The following is a 27,874-nucleotide window of genomic DNA, read 5'->3' as shown; positions in this document are numbered from 1 at the left end:
CCTGGCTCACCTTTCAGACTTCTGACCTCCAGAGCTGTACGAGTAAACATTTGTGTTGTTTTAAGCCTCTGTGTTTGCAGTAACTTTTTACAGCAGCCATGGGAAACTAATACAGCCCTCTCAGTAAGGATCATGCACATTGGTACTTTGCACACCAAATGTTTCACGAGTCTTCTTTCACAGTAGCATCGGCATCTTGAAGACAAGGCAATATCTAGGATTTCTTTCCTGTTACCATGTGCTGGATACATATCAGGCACTCATAAGGCTCTTCAAAGGATAACTGGGCCTTTTCAGCAGCAGCTGTACTCACTCATGTACTCACAAAGAGGAATCACTACTTGGAGAAATTCTTCAGGATACAATACAGTACAGTTTTAATGTATCTGAAAGCCACAGACATTTACGTGCAAACCAGCCAGAATGGGGTAGGAGAGTAGTCACATTATGAGACCTGTGAAAGCTGCTTTTGTGTATTCAGCTGATTGTTTGCCTCTGTCTACAGCCAATGATGTGCACTCATCCTCAGGACCTAAGGAGTACCTTGGAATGCTGCAATACAAGAGAGAAGACGAGGCCAAGCTCATTCAGAACCTCATTCTTGGTAGTGAAACCTGGAACTCTGGATTTCTGCTTTCTCTTTGAGAATCTGCACATCAGTCAGTGCCAAAGTCCTGGGCAGGGGTGGTCCTTTTTCTACTTTCTTCTTCCACTGCTTCTTACCCCAGCCCAGAGTTTCTCAACCTCAGCACTGTTGACCTGTTAACTCTGCGAATGGTGAGTAACAAAGGATGGAGCAGCATCCTTGACTTCTACTCGCTAGAAGCCGGCAGCAACCCCTAGTGATGACAATAAAAGATGTCTCCAGGTATTGCCGAATGTCCTGTGGGGGCCAAAACTGTCCTCAGTTGAGAACCATTGCCCTGACCTTTTCCAAATTGTAGGACTAGGGTAGAAAAGAAACATCACCTCATTTTTGGGTCTCAGCACAGAAGCCATCATGGAAGTAATTGTGGCTCTGAGCTCCATTTGACTTCCAAGAAATTTCTCTGCAGCAATGTGATGGGGCTTCCCAGCCATGCCTCAGTTACAGGAATGTCCCATGTGCATGCTCAAGATCTGGGGGTCACAGAAACAATCTTACTGCACTGTCTTCACTGTGACCTTCCACGTGGTTTTCTGGCATCGGGAGAAAAATCTGCCTCCCTGTCAGCTGGCCCCAAGATCTCAAAACACAAAGCCAACATGTAGCCTTCCTTCCTCTTCTGCGAGTGACTCCCTCCGCTCATGTGAGCACCCCCACACTTTTCTTTCCCCCCATCACTGGTGTCATACAGTGTGAGCCTCTTCTTTGTGCTTCTGTCTTCATGCAGCCAGGGGGACATCCTTGTTTGCTTATCTTAACTTTTTTTGTAAGATTTCTCTCTCGCCTTCATCCCCACTGTGCGTCTCCGCCGTTCTCTTCTCCCCAAGGCCAGCTAGACATCCTCTGCTGCACTGGTGTGTGCCTGCTTTCCCTATTCAAGGCAGCTTCATGTGATTGCAGACACTGTACTCCATTCTCATCAGAGAGCTTGGAGTAGGGGTGCATGGAACTGGAGTTCCTTTCTTACAATGGGGGTCTGAAATCCAGAGTTTCCACACCAGGGAAAAATAAAGATTCTGTCTCTTATTCAACCTTTTAAGAAAGAGAAAGTCCTTCGTAAACAAGAAGAGGAACAAGTGGCACCTGTGTATTTTGTGACAAGAAAGGAGCCAGATGGAATTCCTCAAAGAGGAAATAAATCCATATACATTCAGGCACTGCATCAAGCACAGAAAAGCAAACAAGCCCCTGCCCCTAGTCACAGGTTCCTTAGGAGAAGAGCTGACCTGTCAGCTGTAATCCTCATTGGCTCTCTCTGCTTCAGACTTGAAGCCCCGTGGCGTGGTGGTGAACATGATCCCCGGGCTGCCGGCTCATATCCTGTTCATGTGTGTGCGCTACGCAGACTCTCTGAATGATGCCAACATGCTGAAGTCCCTCATGAACAGCACCATTAATGGCATCAAGCAGGTGGTTAAGGTAGGAAGTGCCTTTGACATTGGCCCTTGGTATCACATCTATGGGAATGACCAGATGCCCAGTCTTTGCCCCTCCTGAGCCTCCCGTGTGTGGTGAGATGCCTGATTCCTCCCTCCCCACTATTGAAGGGAGCCACACTGTTAGGGAAAGATAAATGGATGAGCAACTGCCATAGCCCTCAAAGCCTTACCGGCGAGACTGCAACCTGGTAGCCACTGCCCCCACCACTGCTATCCCCTTAGGGTGTGAACTTATCAGCTGTGAAGGGTATATGTTCTATCTCTGTAACAAGGGTAAATCATGAGAAATGAAAAGGAATGAAAAATTACTCCTCTCTTCCCTTGGCAATTATATAATTCTTCTTCCTAAAAGCACATTGTGTATTTTTATTCCTAGTCCACAAATGAAGATGAACTGTGTATTAGTTAGGTTAGTTACTTAGTAAAGTTAAGCTATTGTAGCTATAAGACACCTGCCACCTCCCTTTGCCCAATATACAGTTTCTTAAAGAAGATGGGGAGGATTGTTCTTTGCTGATAGCAGTTCCATAATGAGCCATCTAGGTTGGAAGGTGGCTCTGTTCTATATGATCATGCAGGGACCCAGGTTCCTTCCAACTTGCTGTTGTCCATTCCCTAAGTCAGTGTCCTTATTGGAATGACTGGACAAGCAGGCAGCCAGCAGTTTACCACTGGGCGAGAGGGAACCTACCATAGGACATAGACCATGTGTGTATGGTGTACGTATCAGAAGTCACCAACTGAACTCTTATGAGCAATCATCTCTTCATGGTGTGACAAGTGGATAATGATCAAAAATGACAATGACAAAGGGTGGGATTTTGTGAAGGCTAACTTAACAGTAACACAAAGTTTATTGCTAATTTCCTTTCCAACTGAAACATAATCCTAAAATCATTCTTAGCATGCTGATTATTTTTCCTGGAAACTCCATAAATGATCAATGAGTAAATAACTGTATCTAAGCGTTGAAGATTTTTGTAAACAGACCTGGATCCTTGCTTACAGGGATAGTTACTTTGTAGAAAGAGTTCTCTGGTAATGCTTAGCGCATGCTGGAATCTTGGGTGTGGGTAGGGTGGTTGACTTAGTTCTAAGCCAGACCTGATGCTACCCTGAGTGTGGAAATTCCATTTGCCATAGTGGAATTAGTACAAAAATCTTCTCTCTTTCTCTCTTTCTAGGAAATGACCAGTTTACAGTTATGTTAAAAAGTACTCGTTTCTGGGAATTACAATGTACTGATCCATATTGGAAGGGGGCAAGAAGACATAAGTAACACTAAAATAACTGTTTTTCATGCCCCTCCAAAAGAGAAGTGATGTTCGATATTAGGATATATGTGAATTTTTAATTAGGGAGATCCTAACTTATTTTTAGTAAAATATGTGTTCTAAAGAGTAATGAGGAATTAAATTCTTTTAAATACTCTAGGGAAGGTCAGGTGTGGTGGCTCACACCTGTAATCCCAGCACTTTGGGAGGCTGAGGCAGGTAGATCACTTGAGCTCACGAGTTCAAGACCAGCCTGGGCAACATGATGAAACCCTGTCTCTACGAAAAAGACGAAAATTGGCCAGGTGTGGTGGTGTGTGCCTGTAGTCCCAGCTACTCAGGAAGCTGAGGTGGGAAGAACACTTGAGCCCGGCAGGCAGAGGTTACAGTAAGCCAAGATCACACCACTGCACTCCCGCCTGGGTGATAGAGCCAGACCTTGTCTCATAAATAAATAAATAAATAAATAAACTCTAGGAAGAAAGAAACATAAAAACTAGATTTGTGAGATGTCATAGTATAGTAATTCTCCTCTGCTTCCAAAAAGTATCATGAATTCATTATTTATCTGGAGTTAGGAATAGAAAATTCACATTTGTTTTGTGCTGGATACTTTATAGTCACTGTCTTCACAGGAGCCACCAAAGTGTTTTTGGAAGGGGCTCCCATAAATTGATGTTTTCCTCCTGTCCATATTTGCATAAATTGGCTTTTCTTAAGACAAGCTGGTATTGTGTTCCAGCACAGGACACAGAGTATTTGCCTCCCCTTGATGCTCTGGGGTGTTTAGCCAAATATTCATAAACCAAGAGACGCATGGCATGAGGACTGTAAGACCCCTTTCTCACCAGCCTCTTCAGTCTCAACTTCTCCGTGGCCCCCTCCCACTGCCTTTGCATGTGCCCAGGACCTGCCCCTCCCCACCTCCAGCACACAGCAGTTACAGCGATGTGCCCACATACCCTCTTTAGCCACTGTTCCTTTCCCTCCACTCCGGACTGCCAAAGTGCTTAAACTAGTGGTCTCCACCAGTTCTCTTTGTCACTCCTTGCAATCTGGCTTCTAACCCATCACTCTACAGATAGATCACCAGTAATTCCTCTTACTAAAACCAGTGGTGTTTCTTTACTTTTTATTCTCTTTAAATTGACCAAAGCATTAGCACCATCTCCTTGAAAGCTTCCTCCCTTGTCTTTTAAATCCCAGGATTTTCTCTGTTTTCCTCTTCCCCCTCTGATCACTGTACCTCTGCCTTCGCTGCTTGTTCCTCTTCTTCCTGCCCTGTAAGTGGAGGCCTTCTCCCCAGCAGTCCTAGTCCTGAGCTCTTGTCTCTCCACCCATTTCCCTCAAGGGCTAGACCTCCTGCCTCTCTGAGGTTTCCTCAGCTGCTCTGCCTTCCCATCCTCTCTCTCCATCCCCTGAGCTTTGTAGCACAGTCTACAACCATTGTGTGGGTACTTGACCACCTACTAAACTCTGTCCTATCTATCTTCCCAGTGAGAATGTGAACTTAGGAGAGCAAGAAGTGAAACTTACACTGCTCATGCATTCCTTCAAGGCCGCTTCAACTTCATAATGAGCGACACAACCTGTACAGAAACATGTTACAAACTGTGACCTAAATAAATATAAGCTCTTATCATTATAGTATGAATTAGATAAAGGCTTTAGTGAATAAAAGAAAAATTAATTTTGGTCAAAAGCTACAAATAACCAAACAGGTAAGATGCTCAGAGGTACAAATAATAATTAAGTCCAATTCTGTCTTTTCTTATTTTTCTAAGGAACATTTAGAAGACTTTGAAATGCTGTCCTTTTGGCTTTCCAACACTTGCCATTTTCTCAATTGCCTGAAGCAGTACAGCGGAGAAGAGGTAGGGGGCGCTCACCTGCTTGTTTTGTGCTGACAGCCAGTCTAGAACCGCCTGAGCCAGAGCTCAATAGAGCCTCTATTCTCTTCACCCAGGAGGCCAACAACACATTATCTGTTGGACTCTTGGGTATACACCACAGGCAAGAGACTTCTGGAAGCAGCTTAGATTTTGGGCACGGTACTAGGCCTCCTAGGTTTCCATTACTTTTAAATCAATAGGTAGATAAGACGAATTTTAAGTTTCCTCCTGGTTGTAAGATGTTCAGCATTATGACTCCAAAATACAGCCCTTGGTTTAAAATGCCTGTTTCTTCACAGCTGTTCTCTCTACAGGACCCTGACTGTTCCTCCATAATCTATAAATATGTTTCCTTTGCCACTCCGACTCTGCTTCCAGGAGGCTGATGTCATAAAAGAGTTCTCCACCTTCAAGTACTTGCAGAGAAAAATTTCATTGAACTAAAATAACAAAGTGGCTTTCAGGGTTTTCAGTGCTCTCTAAAATGGCTGTACCGTTTCACAGCCCCACCGGCAGTGTATGATGTTTCCAGTGTCTCACACCTTCACCAACACTTGGTATTGACAGACATTCTTATCCTTTACCAGTGTCAGGGTATAAAATTATATCTTGTTGACTTAAATTGCATTTATTTGGTCACTAGCGAAGTCAAGCATAATTTTATATGTTTATTGGTCATTTGGGTTTCCTTTTGAATTGCCTAGTCACATCCTTTCTTTCTTTTTCTTAGGGTTGGTGTTTTTGTTATTGATTTGTAGGAGGTCTTTATATCATATGGATAGACTGTAGCTTCACTTCTCATTTTCTTTATGAAGTCCCTTGTCACACAGTTTTTGAATTTCGATATGCTTAAATCTGTCAAACCTGTTCTTTTATGATTTGTGTCTTGTTCAGAAATTCTTCCCCGCCCTGAGATCATGAAGATACTCTCTTCTAAACTTTTGTAGTTCACCTTTAGAGTTGACAATTATGTTTTTACCTATCCAAAATTGATATGTAAGGTAATGATCTAATATCCTCTTCCATATAGATAAACAGTTGTCCCAATGGAAAGAAGGTAAAATAAAATATAACAGTAATCTGACTAGTACTATAGAACAAAAGGAGAAGTAAAGAAAATCCAACCTCTGACTAAAAAGAATACCAAAACAGGAGGAGGCACAGACTAGTCCATTTACAGCAAACTGGTATCTGTAAGACATCAGTGGAAGAATGCCTTATTCAGCAGTGTTTTATGATCCTTTCTTTGCCCCCTTCAGCCATGTATAGAATGTTCTTTTCCCTGTCTGACTGCTTTTTCAGTTACCATATTTTTATTTCTAAAATCTCTCTTGTTCCTTTTCACCTCTGCCTCTTACCACAATGTCTTATTCTTTTTTTTCTCTCTTTCTTTTTTGAGATGGGGTCTCACTCTCTCACCTAGGCTGGAGTGCAGTGGCATGATCTTGGATCACTGCAACCTTCGCCTCCCATGTTCAAGCAATTCTCCTACCTTAGCCTCCTGAGTAGCTGTGGCTACCGGCATGCACTACCATGCCCAGCTAATTTTTGTATCTTTAATAGAGATGGGGTTTTACTATGTTGGCCAGGCTGGTCTTGAACTCCTGACCTCAAGTGATCTGCCTGCCTCGGCCTCCCAAAGTGCTGGGATTACAGGCGTGAGCCACCATGCCCAGCCCCATAATGTCCTATTCTTAATTTTTTCTTTTTCTTTAGTCTCTTTGAACATGTTAAACATATTCCATTAGTTCACTTAGGCTACTATAACAAAATACCGCAGGCTGGGTGGCTTAAACAAGAGATTTATTTCCTCAGAGTTCTGGAGGCCAAACATCTGAGATCAGGGTGCCAGCATGGTCACTTCCTGGTGAGGGCTCTCTTCCTGGCTTGCTAACAGCCACTTTCTCCATCCCTGTGTCCTCACAGGACCTTTCCTGGGTGCATGGGTCAGGGAGAGGGAGAGAGAGGGCAAGCTCTCTCTGGTGTCTCTTCTTATGAGGACACCAATCTTATTAGATCACGCCACTATCCTCATGACCTCATTTAACCTCATTACCTCCCTAAAGGCCCCATCTCCAAATACAGCCACACTAGGGGGTTAGGGCTTCAATGTATGATTTTTAGGAGGACACATTCAATCCATAACACACACTTTAAAATATTTCAACTTTGTACCCTATAATTATCAGGTTATGAATCTCATTTATTGTATCCACTTACCTCTTCGTAGCAGTGTGTTTCCTTGGATGCTCTGCAGTTTTGTTTCATTTTCCTATACGCTTCCATGGGCTTTCTATGAGCTTTTCCACTTAGTCTGTAGGTTCCAGGGACAATGTTTGTAGGGAAGTGGGTAGAACAATGATAGTGTGACAGACTGGGATCATATAGGAAATCAGTGCAATTTTTCTCTTATAGAAGGTACATGCTACCCCAAGCATCATGAACTCATTTGATATAAATCAGACATTAAGTTTTAAGGTAAAAGAGTTATAGTAGCTGATTATTAATTTCCTACATGTTTGTATTATTCTAATACTTTATGTTTAAAATTACTTTTAGGAATTCATGAAGCATAATAGTCCACATCAGAATAAGAATTGCTTGAACAATTTTGACCTTTCAGAATACAGACAGATTCTCAGTGATGTGGCTATACGAATATATCATCAATTTATTATCATAATGGAAAAGAATATCCAACCAATAATAGGTAAGAAGAGAATTGATCACCAAAAAATATTTATAGTAACATTAAGACTTTTTAAAACATAAACTTGGTATGTGTAATGTGTGATTATGTGTAACATTGTTTAAAAAGTCAAGGAAATATAATCATGTATCTACCTTTTAATTCTTTGCTTGCTTAAAATGATTCCATAAATAATAGTACGCTGTTGGTAACTTTCTTTCTATAAGGATGATTTATCCTGAAGGAAAAAACTTGGGGAAACTTCTACTACTGCTATTATATGTGGTACTTCTACTTCTTGGCTTAGCCAAGTATTTTTGAAATCCTAAAGCCCCATTCGAATTCTTGTATACTTTCCTTAATTTCCTGAAATTTAAATACTTTAGGCTTTAATGCCCAGGCCATGAGTTGTCACGCTAACCGCCTTTCTTTCCTGTGAGGCTGAAAAACGTGCTGCTTCAAACCTAGAAGACAAGCTGCAGCCCCGCTGGAAACAGCCGTCCATTCCTACCCCCGACACACACCCTGCTGTCCCAAACCCTTGATTCTTTTGCTTTCTCTATCACAAGTACATTCACTGACTCTTGTAGAAAAATGTCCCATCTCGGCGGGGGGCGGTGGCTCAAGCCTGTAATCCCAGCACTTTGGGAGGCCGAGACGGGCAGATCACGAGGTCAGGAAATCAAGATCATCCTGGCTAACACGGTAAAACCCCGTCTCTACTAAAAAATACAAAAAACTACCTGGGCAAGGTGGCGGGCGCCTGTAGTCCCAGCTACTCGGGAGGCTGAGGCAGGAGAATGGCGGGAACCTGGGAGGCAGAGCTTGCAGTGAGCTGAGATCCGGCCACTGCACTCCAGCCTGGGCGACAGAGCGAGACTCCGTCTCAAAAAAAAAAAAAGAAAAGAAAAGAAATATGTTCCATCTCCTGAAACAAACAGAAGAGCGTCGGGAACGTTCCGTGTGTGTCTCCTGGCGTATCAGCACAGCCTCCCCATCTCTCCGCAGTGCCAGGCATGCTGGAGTACGAGAGCCTGCAGGGCATTTCCGGCCTGAAGCCCACAGGCTTCCGGAAGCGCTCCTCCAGCGTAGACGACACGGACGCCTACACCATGACCTCCGTCCTGCAACAGCTGAGTTACTTCTACACCACCATGTGCCAGAACGGCCTGGACCCCGAGCTTGTGAGGCAGGCGGTGAAGCAGCTCTTCTTCTTGATCGGGGCGGTCACGCTGAACAGCCTCTTCCTGCGCAAGGACATGTGCTCCTGCAGAAAAGGGATGCAGATCAGGTAAAACTCATAAACCGCCACTCATGCAGAGAGGCCGGTGGAAAAGATATTCTTAAAGACCGAGGCCACACACGCCTGACCCTCCTTGCTGTGGCGTCAAACCCCTGTTTAGGCCCTACTGCTGTAGGGATATTCGAGTCACCCTAAGAACCCCGGGATGCTGGCGCCCAGGGCCTACTCCCTTCGCGCCACACCCTGCCAATTTGATGCGCTGGCCTAGCCGCTTTAACCGAGAACCAGTAAATGTGTATCTTAAATTCTGGCCCTCTAGGGTGGTCATGCACTCAACCAGTAGTGACCACCTTCTCTGAATAGCACTGCCAGGTGGAGAACACAGGAAACAAGGAAAAGTCGATATGATCCCTGCCTTTGAGAAGCTTCTGAATAGCTAAATAATAATTAAAGGCAACTATGATTAAATCACAAACAAGTGGTGCAGGAAATGTATCAGAGAGGAGAGAGATTACAGATGGAACAGTTGGGGAAGCCAGAGAGTTGTGCCTTGAGTGATAAAGGAAACGGAGAAGAACGTTCCAAGCAGGAGTAATGGTCGAGGCATTGTGGGGAGTGACTGAGAACCCCTGCTCAGGCTGCTTGTGGAGTAAGCAGAGGCTGGTGTGGGGAGCAGCAGGACCAAGGTAAAGAGGTAGGTTGAATCTACACTGGGAGGGTCTGGAATGCCAGGCTAAGGCATTTGGAGTTCATCCCGAAGACTTGGTAATCTAGTTTTGAGGTGTGACTACTATCTCTTAATTGAGAGACCATGGTCCCTGAGCTACTATTTGAATTAACACTGATCAAGTGATTGGAAAACACGTAATATAGGATAGATATTTAAGTTTCTTATGGTGTGTGCAGAAATTTGATACCTGTATCTGTTACGAGAACCTGGGGTAGTGATGATGGTAATGATGTAAGGGAAGGTGACAAAGAAAGTATCTATCATTATGCTACGTGAAATAAGCCAGGCACAGAAAGACAAACATCAGATGTTCTCACTTATTTTGTGGGAGCTAGAAATTAAAACAATTGAATTCATAAAGATGGAAAGTAGAAGGATGGTTACCAGAGGCTGGGAAGAGTAGTGGGGGGCTGGGGAGAGGTGGAAATGGTTAATGGTTACAAAAAAGATAGAAATAATGAATAAGACCTACTATTTGATAGCACAACTGGGTGAACGTAGTCAATAATAACTTAATTGTATATTTTTAAATAACTTAGAGGCTGGGCGGAGTGGCTCACCCCTGTAATCCCAGCACTTTGGGAGACCGAGGTGGGTGGATCACCTGAGGTCAGGAGTTTGAGACCAGCCTGGCCAACATGGTGAAACCCCTCTCTACTAAAATTACAAAAATTAGCTGGGCGTGGTGGCACGTGCCTATAATGCCAGCTACTCAGGAGGCTGAGGCAGGAGAATTACTTGAACCCCGGAGGCAGAGGTTGCAGTGAGCCGAGGTTTCAGTGAGTTGAGATCACACCATTGCACTCCAACCTGTGTGACAGAGCAAGACTCTAATCTATCTTGCTCTAAAATAAATAAATAATTAAAAAGATAAAATAACTTGGAGTGTCATGGATTGTTTGTAACTCAAAGAATAAATGCTTGAGGAAACAGATACCTTATTCTCCATGATGTGCTTATTTCACATTGCATGCCTGTATCAAAACTTTTCATGGGCCAGGCACAGTGGCTCACGCCTGTAATCCCAGGACTTTGGGAGGCTGAGATAGGCGGATCATTTGGGGTCAGGAGTTCGAGACCAGCCTGAGCAACATGGTGAAACCTCCATTTCTACTAAGAATACAAAAAAATTAGCTAGACCTGGTGTTGTACACCTGTAATCTCAGCTACCCATGAGGCTGAGGCAAGAGAATCACTTGAACTGGGGAGGCAGACATTGCAGTGAGCTGAGATCACACCTCTGCACTCCAGCCTGGGGAACAAAGCGAAACTCCATCTCAAAAAAAAAAAAAATTCATGTACCCCATAAATATATATACCTACTATGTACCCACAAAAATTTTTTAAAAATTTAAGTATCTTAAGTCAAAAACTAAATGTGAGAGGCATCCCTTACACCTTTTTAGCATTAGTGAAACTTTGGAGTTGGAGTCAATCCCCATAGACCATTCCCACAAATTCCCATGACAGCAGGGCATGGTTTTCAGATAGGAAGGGGTATTCAGAAGGACTAGTCTTTGCAGATCTTTATGTCTTCATTAAGAAATGAAAGAGTTATGTTTATTTCACAAGCTCCAAACAGATATCCTGTAGCCCTCTGTAGCTGGTTTCAGCCCTAAAGTAAAGCCACATCAGAGCCTTTCTTAAACTCAGTTCTCACTCCATCAGTGGATCCCCCAAGACTGAGTAGAGACATGAATGAAAAGGATCATGAGGGAGATCTATGACTCTAGGTCTTAGAACAACTTCTTTGAGGATAAATACCTGCCCCCCAGGTACCCAGTACTTTTTCCCTTCCACCAGGTGGAAGTGGCCATCAGAGAAGTAATGCTTTGATAGTGTTTTGCTCTGAGGAGCACGTGCATTTTAGTGGCTTTCATTTAGTCATTTGGATATTTGTTAATTGCCCACCACAGCAAGACCTACAAAGAATTTGCAGTGGCTTTACAGTGAAAACATAAGCAATAAAATAATAAAATATGAACACAAGTAGAAAACTAGAACCGGCCAGGCACGGTGGCTTATGCCTGTAATCCCAGCACTCTGGGAGGCTGAGGCGGGCGGATCACAAGGTCAGGAGATCGAGACCATCCTGGCTAACACGGTGAAACCCCATCTCTACTAAAACTACGAAAACATTAGCCAGGCGTGGTTGTGGGCACCTGTAGTCCCAGCTACTCGGGAGGCTAAGGCAGGAGAATGGCGTGAACCCGGGAGGCGGAGCTTGCAGTGAGCCGAGATTGCACCACTGCACTCCAGCCTGGGTGACAGAACGAGACTCGGTCTCAAAAATAAAAAAGAAAAGAACACTAGAACCAAAGAAAATTAAAATGTAAATAGCAGGCAGAGTAGCTTGAAAACTGGCTCTGGGCTTCCTGGCTGCCAGGACAAAAAGCAAAACATGATCAGCTCTTTAGTTTTATTGGGTATCATGAAGCAGAGTGATTCCTGGGAAGATACAAAGATTTTTTCCTAGTACCTAATTATTTTTTGTTCCTAGTCACAAATTACAAAACTAATGCCTCACATGGAACATTATCTCATAATCACCGCACTAACATTTTTACAGCAATTTCCACTGTGGCTGCTTTGCCCAGTGTCTCATGGAGACAGTTCTGTTAAAAACTAGAATAATGCAGGCTGAGGAGATCTGGGAGAATAGGAAAGGCAAGGATTTGAGTCTTGAAGAACAAGTCAACAGACCAAGAATTATAGAAATGAGCACATGATGAAATGATGGAAAACTGAAGGCAGAATATGAACAGCCCCTTTGAATGAAGCATGCCAGGAATGATGGAAAAATTGGTTAGAAAGAGAGTGGAATGCGAGGGTGAGAAATGCATGGTTTATTTTTGTTTGTTTCTTTGCTTGTTTTGAGATGGAGTCTCACTCTGTGGGTGAGTGCAGTGGTGCACTCCCAGGCTGGAGTGCAGTGATGCAGACTCCGCCTCCAAGGCTTAAGTGATTCTCCCACCTCAACCTCCCAAGTAGCTGGACCCACAGGCGAGTGCCATACCTGGCTAATTTTTTGTATTTTTGCCTAAGACAGATTTTTGCCATGTTGCCCAGGCTGGTCTTGAACTCCTGAGCTCAAGCCATCTGCCTGCCTTGGCCTCCCAAAGTGCTGGGATTGTAGGCGTGAGCCACCGCACCCAGCTGAGAAATGCATCAGCAGAAGCTGCCACTACAGATTTTTTTCTTCAACAGGTTTGAGTTATGAATTCAATTGCTTTAATAGCTGTAGGACTCTTCAGGTTATATATTTGATCTTAGGTGAGTTTTGGTAGTTTGTGATTTTCAAAGAATTGGTCCATTTCATCTAATTTGTTGAGTTTACCTGCATAGAACTGTTTATAATATTTCCTTGTCATCCTTTTAGTTTCTGCAGGATTGGTAGTGATATTTGTCTTTCATTCCTGATACTGGTAATTTGTGTCTTCTGTTTTTCCATTGGTCAGATTTGCTAGAGGCTTATTAATTGTATTGATTTTTTTCAAAGAACCAGTTTTTTATTTCATTGATTTTTCTTTTCTTTTTTTGAGGTGGGGGTGGTCTCACTATATTTCTCAGGCTGGTCTCAAACTCCTGGGCTCACGTAATCCTCCAGCCTCAGCCTCCAAAGGAGCTGAAACTACAGGCATGTGCCACCACACGTGGCTAATTTTTAGAGATGCAGTGTCTGTATATTGCTCAGACTGGTCTTGAACTCCTGCCCTCAAGTGATTCTCCCACCTCAGCCTCCTGAGTAATTGGGATAACTGGCATGAGCCACCACACCCAGAATTTTTTTGTTTTTAATTTAGTTAATTTCTGAGATTGTCTTTGTCATTTCATTGCTTCCGCTTAGTTTGGATTTATTTTGCTCCTCTTTTTCTAGTTTCTAAAGGGAGAAGCTTTGATTATTGACTTCGAGAACTTTATTTTTTTCTAAGCATTTAATGCTATACATTTTTCTCTTAGCACTATTTTAGCTCCATCCTACAAATTTTGATGTTTTCTTTCCATTTTTGTTCAGTCCTAAATATTTTCTAATTTTCCTTGAGGCTTACTGTTTGACCCATGGATTATTTAGAAGTATGTTAGCTTCTAAGTGCTTGGAGACTCTCTTGTTATCTTTGTTTTTGATTTTTGGTTTAATTCCATTATGGCCATAGAACATACTTTTTCAGTAAAACTCTTAGAAACAGAAAGGAGAATGGTGGTTAGGGGATTTGGGAAGTGAGAAAAGGAAGTAGCTGTTCAATGAGTATAGAGTTTCGGTTTTATGAGTTGAAAGAGTTCTATAGATCTACTGTATAACAATGTACATATAGTTAATATTACTGTACTATAACAGTGGATAAGATGGCAAATTTTATGTTATACCATTTTTACCGCAATTAGAAAAAAATCTCAATGTGCATACAGGTTGAAATGTACCATAGATTTTGATACTGAAATGGAACCTGTATGGACTTACCATTCCACCTTGCCTGGGACTTTCCCAGTTTTACTTTAAAAATAACAATCTCTAAATATTTTTACGTTTTTTAAAAAAGAACATACTTTAAGGCCGGGCGTGGTGGCTCACGCCTATAATCCCAGCACTTTGGGAGGCCGAGGCAGGCGGATCACGAGGTCAGGAGTTCGAGACACGTCTGGCCAACATAGTGAAACCCTGTCTCTTCTAAAAATACAAAAAAAAAAAAAAAATTAGCCAGGCGTGGTGGTGTGTGCCTGTAATCTCAGCTACTCAAGAGACTGAGGCAGGAGAATTGCTTGAACCCAGGAGGTGGAGGTTGCAGTGAGCCGAGATCGCACCACTGCACTTCAGCCTGGACTACAGAACGAGACTCCGTCTCAAAAAAAAAAAAAAAAAAGAACATATTTTTTATTATTTAAACTCTTTTAACAGTTGTGAAGATTTGCTTTTATGACCAAGAATATGATATGTTTTTGTGAATATTATATATGCAGTTGAAAAGAATATGTAGTCTACCCTTGTTGGCTGGAAGGTTCTGTAAACATCAATTAGACTCAGTTTGTTGATGATACTGTTCTACTAGTTCTATTAATTACGATGAGGAGTGTTGAAGTTTCCAACTGTAATTATGAATTTTTCTGTTTCTTTTCTCAATCTGTCAGTTTTTGCTTCATGTATGTTAAAGCTCTCCTGTTTGGTACATACACTTTAAGAATTGTTATGTCTTCTTGGTGAGTGTATTTCTCCTATCATTATGTAGTGTCCTTCTTTATCCCTCTCTGGCAATTTTCTTTTTCTTTTTACTTTTTTTTTTTTTTTTTTTTTTGAGGCAGTCTCACTCTGTCACCCATGCTAGAGTGTAGTGGCGCAATCTAGGCTCACTGCAACCTCCACTTCCCAGGTTCAAGTGATTCTCCTGCCTCAGCCTCCCCAAGTAGCTGGACTACAGATGCACACTACCATGCCCAGCTAATTTTTGTATTTTTAGTAGAGACGGGGTTTCATCATATTAGCCAAGACGATCTCAGTCTCTTGACCTCATGATCTGCCTGCCTCGGCCTCCCAAAGTGCGGGATTACAGGCATGAGCCACTGCGTCCGGCCTCTCTGGTAATTTTCTCTGCCTGCCCCAAAGTCTGCTTTGTCTGAAATTAATATAACCACTATAATTTTCTTTTAATTAGTGTTTCCTTAGTATATATCTTTGCCTATCCTTTTACTTTTAACCTACCTATATCATATTTGAAGTGAATTTCTTGTAGGCAGCAGATATTTGCATCTACTTTTTTTTTTTTTTTTGAGACGGAGTCTCACTCTGTCTCTCAGGCTGGAGTGCAGTGGCATGATCTCCACTCACTGCAAGCTCCGTTGCCTCCCAGGTTCAAGCTGTTCTCCTGCCTCAGCCTCCTGAGAAGCTGGGACTACAGGCGCCCGCCATCACGCCCGGCTAATTTTTTTGTATTTTTAGTAGAGACGGGGTTTCACCATGTTCACCAGGATGGTCTCAATCTCCTGACCTCGTGATCCGCCCACTTCGGCCTCCCAAAGTGCTGGGATTACAGGCGTGAGCCACCACGCCCGGCCGCATCTACTTTTTTAAAATCCAACCTGACAATCTACGCTGCTGCTTCTTTGTTTTGTTTTTGGAGTCAGGGTCTCACTCTGTCACTCAGGCTGGAGTCCAGTGGCATGATCATGGCTTACTGCAACCTTGACCTCCTGGGTTCAAGTGATCCTCCCTCCTTAGCCCCACAAGTAGCTGGTACTGCAGGCATATGCCATTTTTGTAGAAACAGAGTCTCACTATGTTGCTCAGGCTGGAATCTATGCTTCTGAACTGTGACGTTTAGATCATTTTAATGTAATATAATGCTTATATTTAGGACTACCATTTTATTAATTTCTGCTTGTTCCTTCTGGTTTTCACTTCTCCATTTTCTTTATCTGCTTCTTCTGGGTTATTTGAAATTTTTTAGTATCCCTTTCTAAATTATCTGTTTTTTGTTTGTTTGTTTGTTTTTGTTTTTAGTATTATCCCTTTGATCTTTTTTTTTTAGTTGTTGCTCTAGAGATTCCAGTACATATACTTAACTTTCCACAGTCTATTTAGAATCCATATCTTACCACATCAAGTGGAATGTAGAAATCTTACCATCATGTAGGTCCCTTTAGCCTCCCTACTTTATGTTGCAGTGATCTTATATTAGATCTACATACATCAAAAACTATACCATACAATATTATAACTTTAGTTTTCAACCATCAAACATATTTTAAAGAATTCAGTAAGAGAAGAATAGTCTGTTATACTCAACCAGGTATTTACCATTTCTGTTGTTTCTTCATTCCTGATGTTCCAAGTCTCATTTTTTCCCAAGTCTCATTTTGATGTAATTTTCCTTCTACCCGAGGAAAGTATTTTAGTGTACCTTTTAGAGTTTCATTGGCAATAAATTCTTAGTTTTCTTTCAGTTGAAAATGTCTTCACTTTACCTTTATTCCTAAAGGATATGTTTGTAGGATGTAGAATTCTGGATTGACAGTTGTTTTCTTTCACCATTTTAAAAATGTTTTACTGTTTTTCTAGCTACTGTGGTTTCAGATAAGAAATCCATAGTCATTTGAACTATTCCCCATAAATAATGCATCATTTTTCTCTGATTGCTTTTAAGACTTTTTTTTTTGTCTTTAGTTTTCCACAGTTTGTGATGCGTCTGGGTGTGGATTTCTTTGGGTTTAGCCTGTTTGGAATTTCCCGAGCTTCTTGAATCTGGCCATTCACCAAATTTGGTACATTTTCAGCCACCATTTTTTCAGATATTTTGTCTGCATCATACTCTTCGTCTTCTCTTTCCGGAACTTCAGTGAACCAACTGTTAAAGACTTTTCATTATTGTCCCACAAGTCCATAAAATTCTGCTCCTTTTTGTTAGTTCTTTTCTTCTGTTCTGTTCAGATTGGATAATCTCTGTTAATCCTTTCAAGTTCACTGACTCTCCTCTGTCATCTCCATTCTGCTAGTAAGCCCATTCAGTGAGTTCTTTTATTTCTATTATTGTATTTTTCAATTCTAAAATTTCCATTTGTTTTTTCTTTATATCTTCTGTTTCTTTTCTGAGACTTTGTATCTTTTGATTCATTACAAGAGAGTTTGGCTTTACTTTTTGGAGCATTTTTATGATGACTTCTTTAAAGTCTTGGTCAGATAATTTGAATATCTGTGTCATCTCAGTGTTGACTTCTATTAGTTGTTTTGTTTAATGTGAGTTGAGATCTTTCTGGTTCTTCATATGCCAATTTTGAATTGTATATTGGATATTTTTAAGTACTGTATAATGAGACTGTAGGTCTTATTTTTTAGTTTTTATTGGGGTTTGTTTTTGTTTTTGTTTTTTGTTTTTTTGAGACTGAGTCTTGCTCTGTCACCCAGGCTTGAGTGCAGCGGCCCAATCTTGGCTCACTGAAACCTCCATCTGGGTTCAAGCAATTCTTGTGCCTCAGCCTCCCGAGTTGCTAGGATTACAAGTGCGCACCACCATGCCTGGCTAATTTGTGTATTTCTAGTAGAGACAGGGTTTCACCATGTTGGCCAAGCTGGTCTCAAACTCCTGATCTCAAGTGATCTACCTGCCTCAGCCTCCCAAAGTGCTGGTATTACAGATGTGAGCCACCATCCCTGGCCAAGACTCTAAGTCTTTAAATCATATGGAGAATTATCAAGGGAACCCACCCCCGATGGTTAACATGGGTTCTTTTCTATTTCCTATGCGTCTTGGCTGGTTTGAGAAATAAAGGGAAATAGCACAAGAGAGAGAAATTTAAAGCTGGGTGTCCAAGGGAGACGTCACATGTTGGCAGGTTCCGTGATGTTCCCCGAGCTGTAAAACCAGTAAGTTTTTATTAGCAATTTTCAAAAGGAGAGGGAGTGCACGAATAGGGTGTGGGTCACAGAGATCACATTCTTCACAAGGTAATAAAATATCACAAAGCAAATGGAGGCAGGGCGAGATCACAGGACCACAGGATGGGGCGAAATTAAAATTGCTAATGAAGTTTCAGGCACACATTGTCATTGATAACATCTTATCAGGAAACAGGGTTTGAGAGTAGACAACCTGTCTGACCAAAATTTATTAGGCGGGAATTTCCTCATCCTAATAAGCCTGGGAGCACTACAGGAGACCGGGGCTTATTTCATCCCTTCGGCTTCGACAGTAAAAGGCAGCTGCCTTAAGGGGGCAGTCTGTAGACCTACCCTCAGGGCGCATTCTCTTTCTCAGGGATGTTCCTTGCTGAGAAAAAGAATTCAGCGATATTTCTCCTATTTGCCTTTGAAAGAAGAGAAATATGGCTCTGTTCCATCCGGCTCATCGGTGGCCAGAAGTCTTATCTCTCTTGTTCCCTGAACATTGCTGTTATCCTGTTCTTTTTTCAAGATGCCCAGATTTCATATTGTTCAAACACACGTATGCTCTACAAACAATTTGTGCAGTTAATGCAATCATCACAGGGTCCTGAGGCGACATATATCCTCCTCAGCTTACAAAGAAGATGACGGGATTAAGAGATTAAAGTAAAGACAGGCATAGGAAATCACAAGGGTATTGATTGGGGAAATGATAAGTGTCCATGAAATCTTCACAGTTTATGTTCAGAGATTGCAGTAAAGACAGGTGTAAGAAATTATAAAAGTGTTAATTTGGGGAACTAATAAATGTCCATGAAATCTTCACAATTTATGTTCTTCTGCCACGGCTTCAGCCAGTCCCTCCGTTCAGGGTCCCTGACTTCCCGCAACAGAGAATGTTGATATTTTCATCAGGTGGACAGTGCATTTGGGTCCAGACTGCAAGTTCTGACCATCCTCTATGTTTTGTGGTTCTCATGTCATTTCCATGTGTAAGGATTTTGTAGTGCTCTTTGGGTCCGTTTCATATATGTGAAAAACAGTGGCCACCTTGGAACTTAGGTAATGGTATGTTTCATAGTTCAGTTCTCAAAGTCTGTGTATGCTGTTTAGGGTCAGATTCATGCATGGGCTCAGGGATAAACCCAGGAGTTAATAAAGAACTTTAACAAATTGCTTTTCCCAACTTTCCCAGGCTCCTCCCTTTCTGTGGCATTCCTATTACTTTCTGTCCCCTTTTTGGTGCTTCAGCTAGAAAACTGGAGCTTTCCTTGACTTGCTCTGCCATGTACTTACTGCAGGTCCCCATCTGGGGTCAAATGGTGAGGGCAAAGAGAGAACCTTGAACCACAGATCCTCCAATTGGAAAGGAAGTTTCCCTTCTCTTCGAGTTTTAGGTTCCTCCTGGCCTCCTTTGCCACCACTGCTGTCGACATGGGATCGGAACTTCAGCATGAAAGTATAGAGAAAAAGGAGAGAGAAAAGGTAGGGCATTGAGCATTAGGAGGCCCCTTTTCAGCTCTTTGAGCTAGAACCAGAGAGCTCCCCCTGGAAGTCTTTGTTGGCATTGATGCCCACCTGAGTTTCAAACTGTGGCGAGTAGAGGCCAGTGAATAGCAGAGGGGAAAAGTGATGATCTCACTTTTGACTTGGAAGTACTTCAAATTCTGGTCATCTTCCCCAGTACACCTGCTACTATTTATTTTTCCAAGTCCTCAAATAGCTGCCCAGTGCATTCCATCCAGGCTTTGTAGCTGCGTTCAGTGGGACAGACAAGATGGAGTGTGGTTACTCCATCTCACCAGGAACTGGAAACCCACTACACATCTTTGAGTGGGAGAATTAATGTGCTCAAAATTCAGATTTTAGAATAGACTGTGGCAGTATTTGAATAGGGTGAATTAGAAGGGCTGAGATGGGAGCCCCACGAAACCTGTAATAAAAACTAAAAGGGCCAGGCACGGTGGCTCATGCCTGTAATCCCAGCACTTTGGGAGGCCAAGGCAGGCAGATCACGAGGTCAGGAGATTGAGACTGTCCTGGCTTAAACACGGTGAAACCCCGTCTCTACTAAAAATACAAAAAATTAGCTGGGCATGGTGGTGGGCGCCTGTAGTCCCAGCTACTCGGGAGGCTGAGGCAGGAGAATGGCATGAACCCAGGAGGCGGAGCTTGCAGTGAGGCAAGATTGCACCACTACTCTCCATCCTGAGCAACAGAGCGACACTGACACTCTGTCTCAAACAAACAACAACAACAACAACAACAACAAAAACCTAAACAAAAGTAATAAGAACTCAAACTAGTGGGACAAAAGTAGCAATGCAAAAATGAGGGATAGTGAGAACCAATGCAAGACATGTTATCTCACACCCACTATCCTATGGAATAACATTAATTCAGCATCACTGTCCAAATGTTACAGCCAGAAAGAAGACCCACATGGGGCATTGCTAATCGTTAAGGTCAGAGCTGAGACTGACTTTATTTATTTTGAGAAAGTCTCACTCTGTCGCCCAGGCTGACGTACAGTGGCACAGTCTCAACTCACTGCAACCTCTGCCTCCCAGGTTCAAGTGATTCTCCTGCCTCAGCCTCCCGAGTAGCTGGGATTACAGGCATCCGCCACCACACCCAGCTAATTTTTTGTATTTTTAGTGGAGACAGGGTTTTGCCATGTTGGCCAGGCTGGTCTCGAACTTCTGACCTCAAGTGATCAGCCTGCCTTAGTCTCCCAAAGTGCTGAGATTATAGGCGTGAGCCACCATGCCCGGCCCAGAGCTGAAACTGACTTTAGAGATCACTTTATTCAACACTCAATTTTAGCAGTTTCATTCGTATGTAATTTATATACCATACAGTTCACCTGTTTAAAGTATGTAGTTCAGGCTGGGCACAGTTGCTCACACCTATAATCCCAGTGCTTTGGGAGGCTGAGGTGGGCAGATCGCTTGAGGCAAGGAGTTCAAGACCAGCCTGGCCAACATGGTGAAACCCTGTCTCTACTAAAAATACAAAAATTAGCCAGGCGTAGTGGCAGGTGCCTGTAATCCCAGCTACTCAGGAGGCTAAAACAGGAGAATCGCTTGAACCTGAGAGATGGAGGTTGCAGTGAGCTGAGATTGGGCCATTGCACTCCCGCCTGGGTGATAGAGTGAGACGCTATCTCAAAAATAAATAAGTAAAGTGTATAGTTCAGTCTTTTTGATATATTTACATAGTTGTGCAACTATCACCGTAATGCAATTTTAGAACATGTTCATCCCTCCAGAATGAAACCTTATACCTATTAACAGCCACTCTCATCCCCCACCCCAACTCCCTACTCCACCCAGCCTAGGAAACCATTAATATGTTTTCTTTCTCTACAGATTTTGCCTATTCTGGACATTTAAAAATAAATTGAATCATAAAATGTTACCTTTTGTGGATGGCTTCTTTCACTTACGTAATGTTTGGGAGGTTCATCCGTGTAGCAAATATCAGCACCTCATTCCTTTTTATTGCTGAATAATATCCCATTGTAGGGATAATGCCACAGTTTGTTCATTCATTCATCAGTTGATGGATATTTTGGGTTGTTCTCACTTTTGGGCTATTACGAATAATGCTGCTGTGAACATTTGTGTACAGGGCTTTGTTTGGACATGCTTTCACTTCTCTTGAGTACATATCTAGGAGTAGAATTGCTGTGTCATATGGTAACTCTGTATTCAATTTTGAGAAACCACCAAACTGTCTTCCACAACAGCTGTACCATTTTACATTCCCACTAGCAATGTTTGAGGGTTCTCAACACTCTCATTGTGCCCGGAGAGGTCGATTAACTTCCCAGGCTCACACAGTGGATTGGTAGGACTAAAACCCATGCCTCTTAACTCATAAACCCATGTGGCAGTTAGTGACAGAAATAAGAATAAAAACTGCAGTCGACTGAAAGAAAGCCTTCGCTAATTGAAAGATTTCTACCAATTCAGGAAAAAGAAAACAGTTTTTTATACTTATGGAAGTCTTCTCTTCAGATATCACTGTTTCTTTACTTTAATCAATTTTCAAAATTGTATTTCGTAAGTGATTGCAATCACTGTTCTTTGCTCAGATTGTCCCCAAAGCCTATAGCTGTTCTGGCCCCTCAGCCTAGACCACCGTGAGTCTTAGAACTCTGGATCAGGAGAGCTCATCATCAGTCCAGCTCCCTCATTTTGCAGATGAGAAACTGCTGAGCTGTGGTCTTAAGGATCTCAGCGAACTCTGGTACCCTCTTGGGACACACACGGGGCTCTAGCACCCTTCCCTAAAGTGTTCTCTGTTCTTCTGCCTTTCCCTCCAGGTGCAATATCAGCTACTTAGAAGAATGGCTTAAAGATAAGAATTTGCAGAACAGCTTAGCAAAGGAAACATTGGAGCCCCTCTCTCAGGCAGCCTGGTTGCTTCAGGTCAAGAAGACCACAGACAGTGACGCTAAGGAGATCTACGAACGCTGCACCTCACTGTCTGCTGTACAGGTGACCGGACTTGCCTGGTGTCTCCCTGGCTCTTCCCTGACAATCAGTGCAGTGGGCATTGCCTTTCTTGGCTTAGCCCGCTGTGGGCACCCTGGTTCTGTGTTGGGATCATACCTATCACCCATGGCCCACCCTTTTATCTATAAATATTTATTAAATACTAACACTAGGTCTTAAACAAATAGAAATGGGCTGGGCGAGGTGACTCACAGCTGTAATCCAGCACTTTGAGAGGCCAAGGTGGGAGGATTGCTTGAGCCCAGGAGTTTGAGACCAGTCTGGGCAACATAGCAAGACGCTCTACCAAAAAAAAAAAAAAAAAGCTGGGGGTGATGGCACACACCTTTGGTCCCAGGTACTTGGGAGGCTGAGGCGGGAGGATCATGTGAGTCCAGGGATTCGAGGCTGCAGTGAGCCAAGATCATACCACTGCACCCCAGGCTGGTCAATAAAGGGAGACCCTATGTCAAAAATAATAATAATAATAATCACACACACATACACACAAATCTCTGCAATGCATTCCCTGCCCATTAAACTCACAAATGTGTATGTGGAGGGGTGGGCATGTGGGAGGTGGGGAGGCTGGAAGGGGCTCCTCTTACTGATGTCTGATTATCTGATTTGCCTTTGCTCCCTATGGCACTTTTCTCCCTTTGTTTTCTTTTCTTGGAAATAGGTAACATACAGTTCCTGAGCCAAATTATAGGCCAAAAGAACCACCTGTGCTTCCCAATGGTTCCCAATAACCAGAACCATTATTTTATGAACAGAGTTATTATTTTGCATGGTCTAACACCATGTTATGTACTGTTTGCAGATCATAAAGATCCTTAATTCATACACGCCTATAGATGACTTTGAGAAGAGAGTGACTCCATCCTTTGTTCGCAAAGTACAGGTGAGATTCTTAAGGATGTGCCTTTTAATTTTTATCTCCTAACTATGGTATAAGATGTTGATATTTAATTAACATTACAGAAATCCAGGATTAAAGTACATTTACCCACATATACAAATGGAAGGCACCTAGCTCAAAGATAAGCAGGAAATTTTCCTGTGAAATTTTCAGAATCCACCTTAGTCCAGGTGGGAAGGGAATGAAAACACCAAAACCATGATTCCCATGCTGTATTCTGTCAATATATCTTATTTCTTACTGATCTTTGAATACCATGCAAGTGGGCAGAGGCTGAATGGAAACCGAGATGATTTTTCTTTTATAATCATTTGTATAACCATTTTTTCTTATATAATCCCTAANCCGGCTGGAGTGCAGTGGCCAGATCTCAGCTCACTGCAAGCTCCGCCTCCCGGGTTCACGCCATTCTCCGGCCTCAGCCTCCCGAGTAGCTGGGACTACAGGCGCCCGCCACCTCGCCCGGCTAGTTTTTGTATTTCTTAGTAGAGACGGGGTTTCACCGTGTTAGCCAGGATGGTCTCGATCTCCTGACCTCATGATCCGCCCATCTCGGCCTCCCAAAGTGCTGGGATTACAGGCTTGAGCCACCGCGCCCGGCCCAATATATCTTATTTCTTACTGATCTTTGAATACCATGCAAGTGGGCAGAGGCTGAATGGAAACCGAGATGATTTTTCTTTTATAATCATTTGTATAACCATTTTTTCTTATATAATCCCTAAAGTTTCTCCCCTAAGGAACACTAGGGCAGCAGTTCTCCAAGTTTGGCTCAAGGATCCCTGGGAGTCCTTGAGACACTTTGAAGAGGGTCTGCAAACTCTTCCTTTTTCTGAATACATACCTGTGGATTTTCTAAATAGGTATCTGTGGATTTTCTAAATAGATACCTGTGGATTTTCTTCATGTATTTCAACCAAAATAACGTATCACAACAGATTGAATGCAGAAACAGATATATATGATATGTTATATATATGATAATATGACATATATATTAAAATATGGCATATATAATATATGATTATATATGATATATTAAGTCAGACATTAAAGGGATTTGCAAAAATAGAAAATACCACTTCTCACCAAATTTTCTTTGTTTTGGAAACTTATGTTTAACATGTATTGAGCTTATTTTAATGAATTAATAAATCATTTTAATTACTAATATGGCAAATACTGATAGTCATACCCATATACACAAAAGCTTTTGGGGCCTTGGTAATGTTTTAGTATAAAGCAGTCCTGAGAGCAAAAAGGTTGCAAACCCATGAATGAAGAAGAAAGTTGGGTTCAATAAAAATGTAATACTTGAAATCTACTCATGTTTGACCTTAGAATTATGATTGCTGATTAGAATAGATTAGAATATCAAACAGATTTATGGTCAGCTCATCCCATGGGAAATTAACTTCTGAAGTGAAACAGGCAAGTTAATTGTTCATGAGAGCTGATCTGGAAGCCCTGGATAGACTTTGGAATTGTGCTGTTGTTAAAAAGCTCTCATGTATGTCATTTCACGTGATGGTGCAAGGAGTTCTCCACTAGAGATGGTTGTGTTTTGCCTTGACTTTCAGGTAGCAGTAAAGCAGAACATGTTAGTTTCCTTACTCATTTTTCCTCTGATTCTGATTCCAGGCTCTCCTAAATAGCCGCGAGGATTCATCACAGCTGATGTTGGATACCAAATATCTCTTTCAAGTCACATTTCCTTTTACCCCCTCTCCACATGCTCTGGAAATGATTCAGATCCCCAGCAGTTTCAAGCTAGGCTTTCTGAATAGGTTATAGCAGGAGAAAAAGTCAATGCACTTTTTCCTCAAAAGCTAAGTGAAGGTTCACTCTGAGGGATGTGGTTTATTAATTGGCAATGGAAATTGGAATGTGATTTAAGGAAGAAAATAGACTTTTCTCAAATGGACCACATCATCTCTCACCCACAGTGACAGTGCTGCTGCTGCAATTTTGTAAGAATTCACACACACCAGCTGTAGTTGGAAAAGCCATGTCTCACTCTCAAATCTCAGCTGGTTTTGACTGAAATTCCTGGAGGGCTCATATTTTCTTCCACGTGCCTCTTGATCTGTTCTGTCTGTGGCAGGGCTCTACCAGGAGGGAGTGAGATCTGGGGACACAGTGGCTTCCAAGTTTTCTAAGGTTCCTGTGAAGCCTGAGTACATTTACAAAGCTGCAAGTGGATTCCCGGGCTCAGTCTTCCAGGAAATAATCCCATCTGGCCACCATGGCCTGCCAAGAGCTCTCTTGCCCCATGCCTGCTGGGGACGGAAGGTTTTCATGAATTTGTTTTAATGAAAATGCCCTGCATTGAGAAATGTTTATTTTAGAAAAGTTAGCCAGGCATGATGGCGGGCGCCTGTAGTCCCAGGTACTCGGGAAGCTGAGTTGGGAGAACAGCATGAACCCGGGAGGCAGAGATTGCAGTGAGCCGAGATCGCACCACTGCACCCTAGCCTTGGCGACAGAGCCAGACTCCGTCTCAAAAAAAAAGTTTATTTTAGACCCTTCTAAATTTTTTTTTTTTTTTTTTGAGACACCGGAGTCTAGCTCTATTGCCAGGCTGGAGTGCAGTGGTGTGATCTCGGCTTACTGCAACCTCCGCCTCCCAGGTTCAAGTGATTCTCCTGCCTCAGCCTCCTGAGTAGCTGGGACTACAGGTACACGCCACCACGCCCATTTAATTTTTGTATTTTTAGTAGAGACGGGTTTCACCATGTTGGCCAGGATGGTCTCGATCTCTATTTTTTTTTTTTTTTTTTTTTTTTTTTTTTTTTTGAGACGGAGTCTCGCTCTGTCACCCAGGCTGGAGTGCAGTGGCCGGCTCTCAGCTCACTGCAAGCTCCGCCTCCCGGGTTCACGCCATTCTCCTGCCTCAGCCTCCCGAGTAACTGGGACTACAGGCGCCTGCCACCTCGCCCACCTAAGTTTTTTTGTATTTTTAGTAGAGACGGGGTTTCACTGTGTTAGCCAGGATGGTCTCGATCTCCTGACCTCGTGATCCGCCCGTCTCGGCCTCCCAAAGTGCTGGGATTACAGGCTTGAGCCACCGCGCCCGGCCAGTCTCGATCTCTTGACCTTGTGATCCGCCCCCCTCAGCCTCCCAAAGTGCTGGGATTACAGGCATGAGCCACCTCACCCAGCTGACCCTTTTAATTTTTAAGAGAGTGTTCAATCTGAGATGAATCATGTGAAGTATTTTTATGTGTATATCTATTTTAAACTAATACATTATTAAAGCGTAATTGCCGTGCCATTTATCTTTTCTGAAAGAACTTCACATCTTACCTACCAACATATTCACCATAATTTTTTTTATTTTTTAATACCTTTCATACAATAACTTTAAAAAAAATCAGTTTAAAAAGGCAACCTAAATTATTTTCTCTCTCTAATCAGCATTTCAATGTATTTATTTTTAAATTTTCTCTAAAAGTAACTAAAAATTATGTCGGACCCTCCTTTTGAGAAATCTATGTTTCCCAAGTTTTATGGGAACTGGCTATTTCTTGTCCCGGCACACCTTCTCATTCCTTCCTTTCAGAGCCTAAAACCTCATTTGATAAGCACTCCTAGTCTCTGGCCTGTGGATCCAGTGCTGTTGTGTTACCAACCCAAGAATCCCAACTGCACCTTCTGCGTCTAACAGTCACAGGTGATAGCTGTGATTCTATAATACAGACTAGTGTCTTAGAGGTAGCAATAATACAGGATTATGAAGCGATATCACACTGCTAATATGTAATAATATCTTTTCATATTATAAGTGATTGAGTTTAGTTCATTTCAATATATTGTACGTGAAAAAATGAAAAGTAGAACTTTGTAATACTTTAATCAATAAAATTAGTTACCAAATGAATTGGGTCAGATTCTTTCATTGCAAGGAGATGACATGTCTCTTAAGTGCACAAGTTTTATGCCTTTCTTTAGGGTCACACTGAAAGACGCTAGAATCTTTACAGATCCATAATATCTCATTTAAAGTATATTAAAATGTGTAGAAAGGAAGTAAACATGTCACAGTGCTGGCTCAGGCTGTGTCTCCAGGGTGCTTCCACGCTGTGTCAGAATGAGGGGCTACTTGGCAGAGAATTGGCTGGATTTCTGATCCTGAGCTGTGACCTCTATGCCCTTTCTAGACCTTCCCC

General features: G+C 42.4%; 1 protein-coding gene across 1 annotated transcript in view; it reads left to right on the top strand.

Annotated features, from left to right (window-relative positions):
• The window catches only part of MYO5C (myosin VC), a 106,917-nt gene extending 81,166 nt beyond the window's left edge, over positions 1-25,751 (top strand). The window contains exons 34-41 of the mRNA XM_025389939.1: positions 506-604; positions 1,911-2,065; positions 5,144-5,233; positions 7,811-7,961; positions 8,949-9,231; positions 22,612-22,786; positions 23,607-23,687; positions 25,347-25,751. Of these exons, the coding sequence (XP_025245724.1) occupies positions 506-604; positions 1,911-2,065; positions 5,144-5,233; positions 7,811-7,961; positions 8,949-9,231; positions 22,612-22,786; positions 23,607-23,687; positions 25,347-25,499 (1,187 nt within the window). The 3' untranslated portion in view covers positions 25,500-25,751. The remainder of the gene's footprint in view (positions 1-505; positions 605-1,910; positions 2,066-5,143; positions 5,234-7,810; positions 7,962-8,948; positions 9,232-22,611; positions 22,787-23,606; positions 23,688-25,346) is intronic.
• Positions 25,752-27,874: the final 2,123 nt, after the last annotated feature.

The sequence above is a fragment of the Theropithecus gelada genome, chromosome 7a (genome assembly GCF_003255815.1).
Source record: "Theropithecus gelada isolate Dixy chromosome 7a, Tgel_1.0, whole genome shotgun sequence".
Taxonomy (NCBI): domain Eukaryota; kingdom Metazoa; phylum Chordata; class Mammalia; order Primates; family Cercopithecidae; genus Theropithecus; species Theropithecus gelada.
Note: the sequence above shows the minus strand (reverse complement) of the source record. Positions and strands in the feature narration are given on the sequence as shown.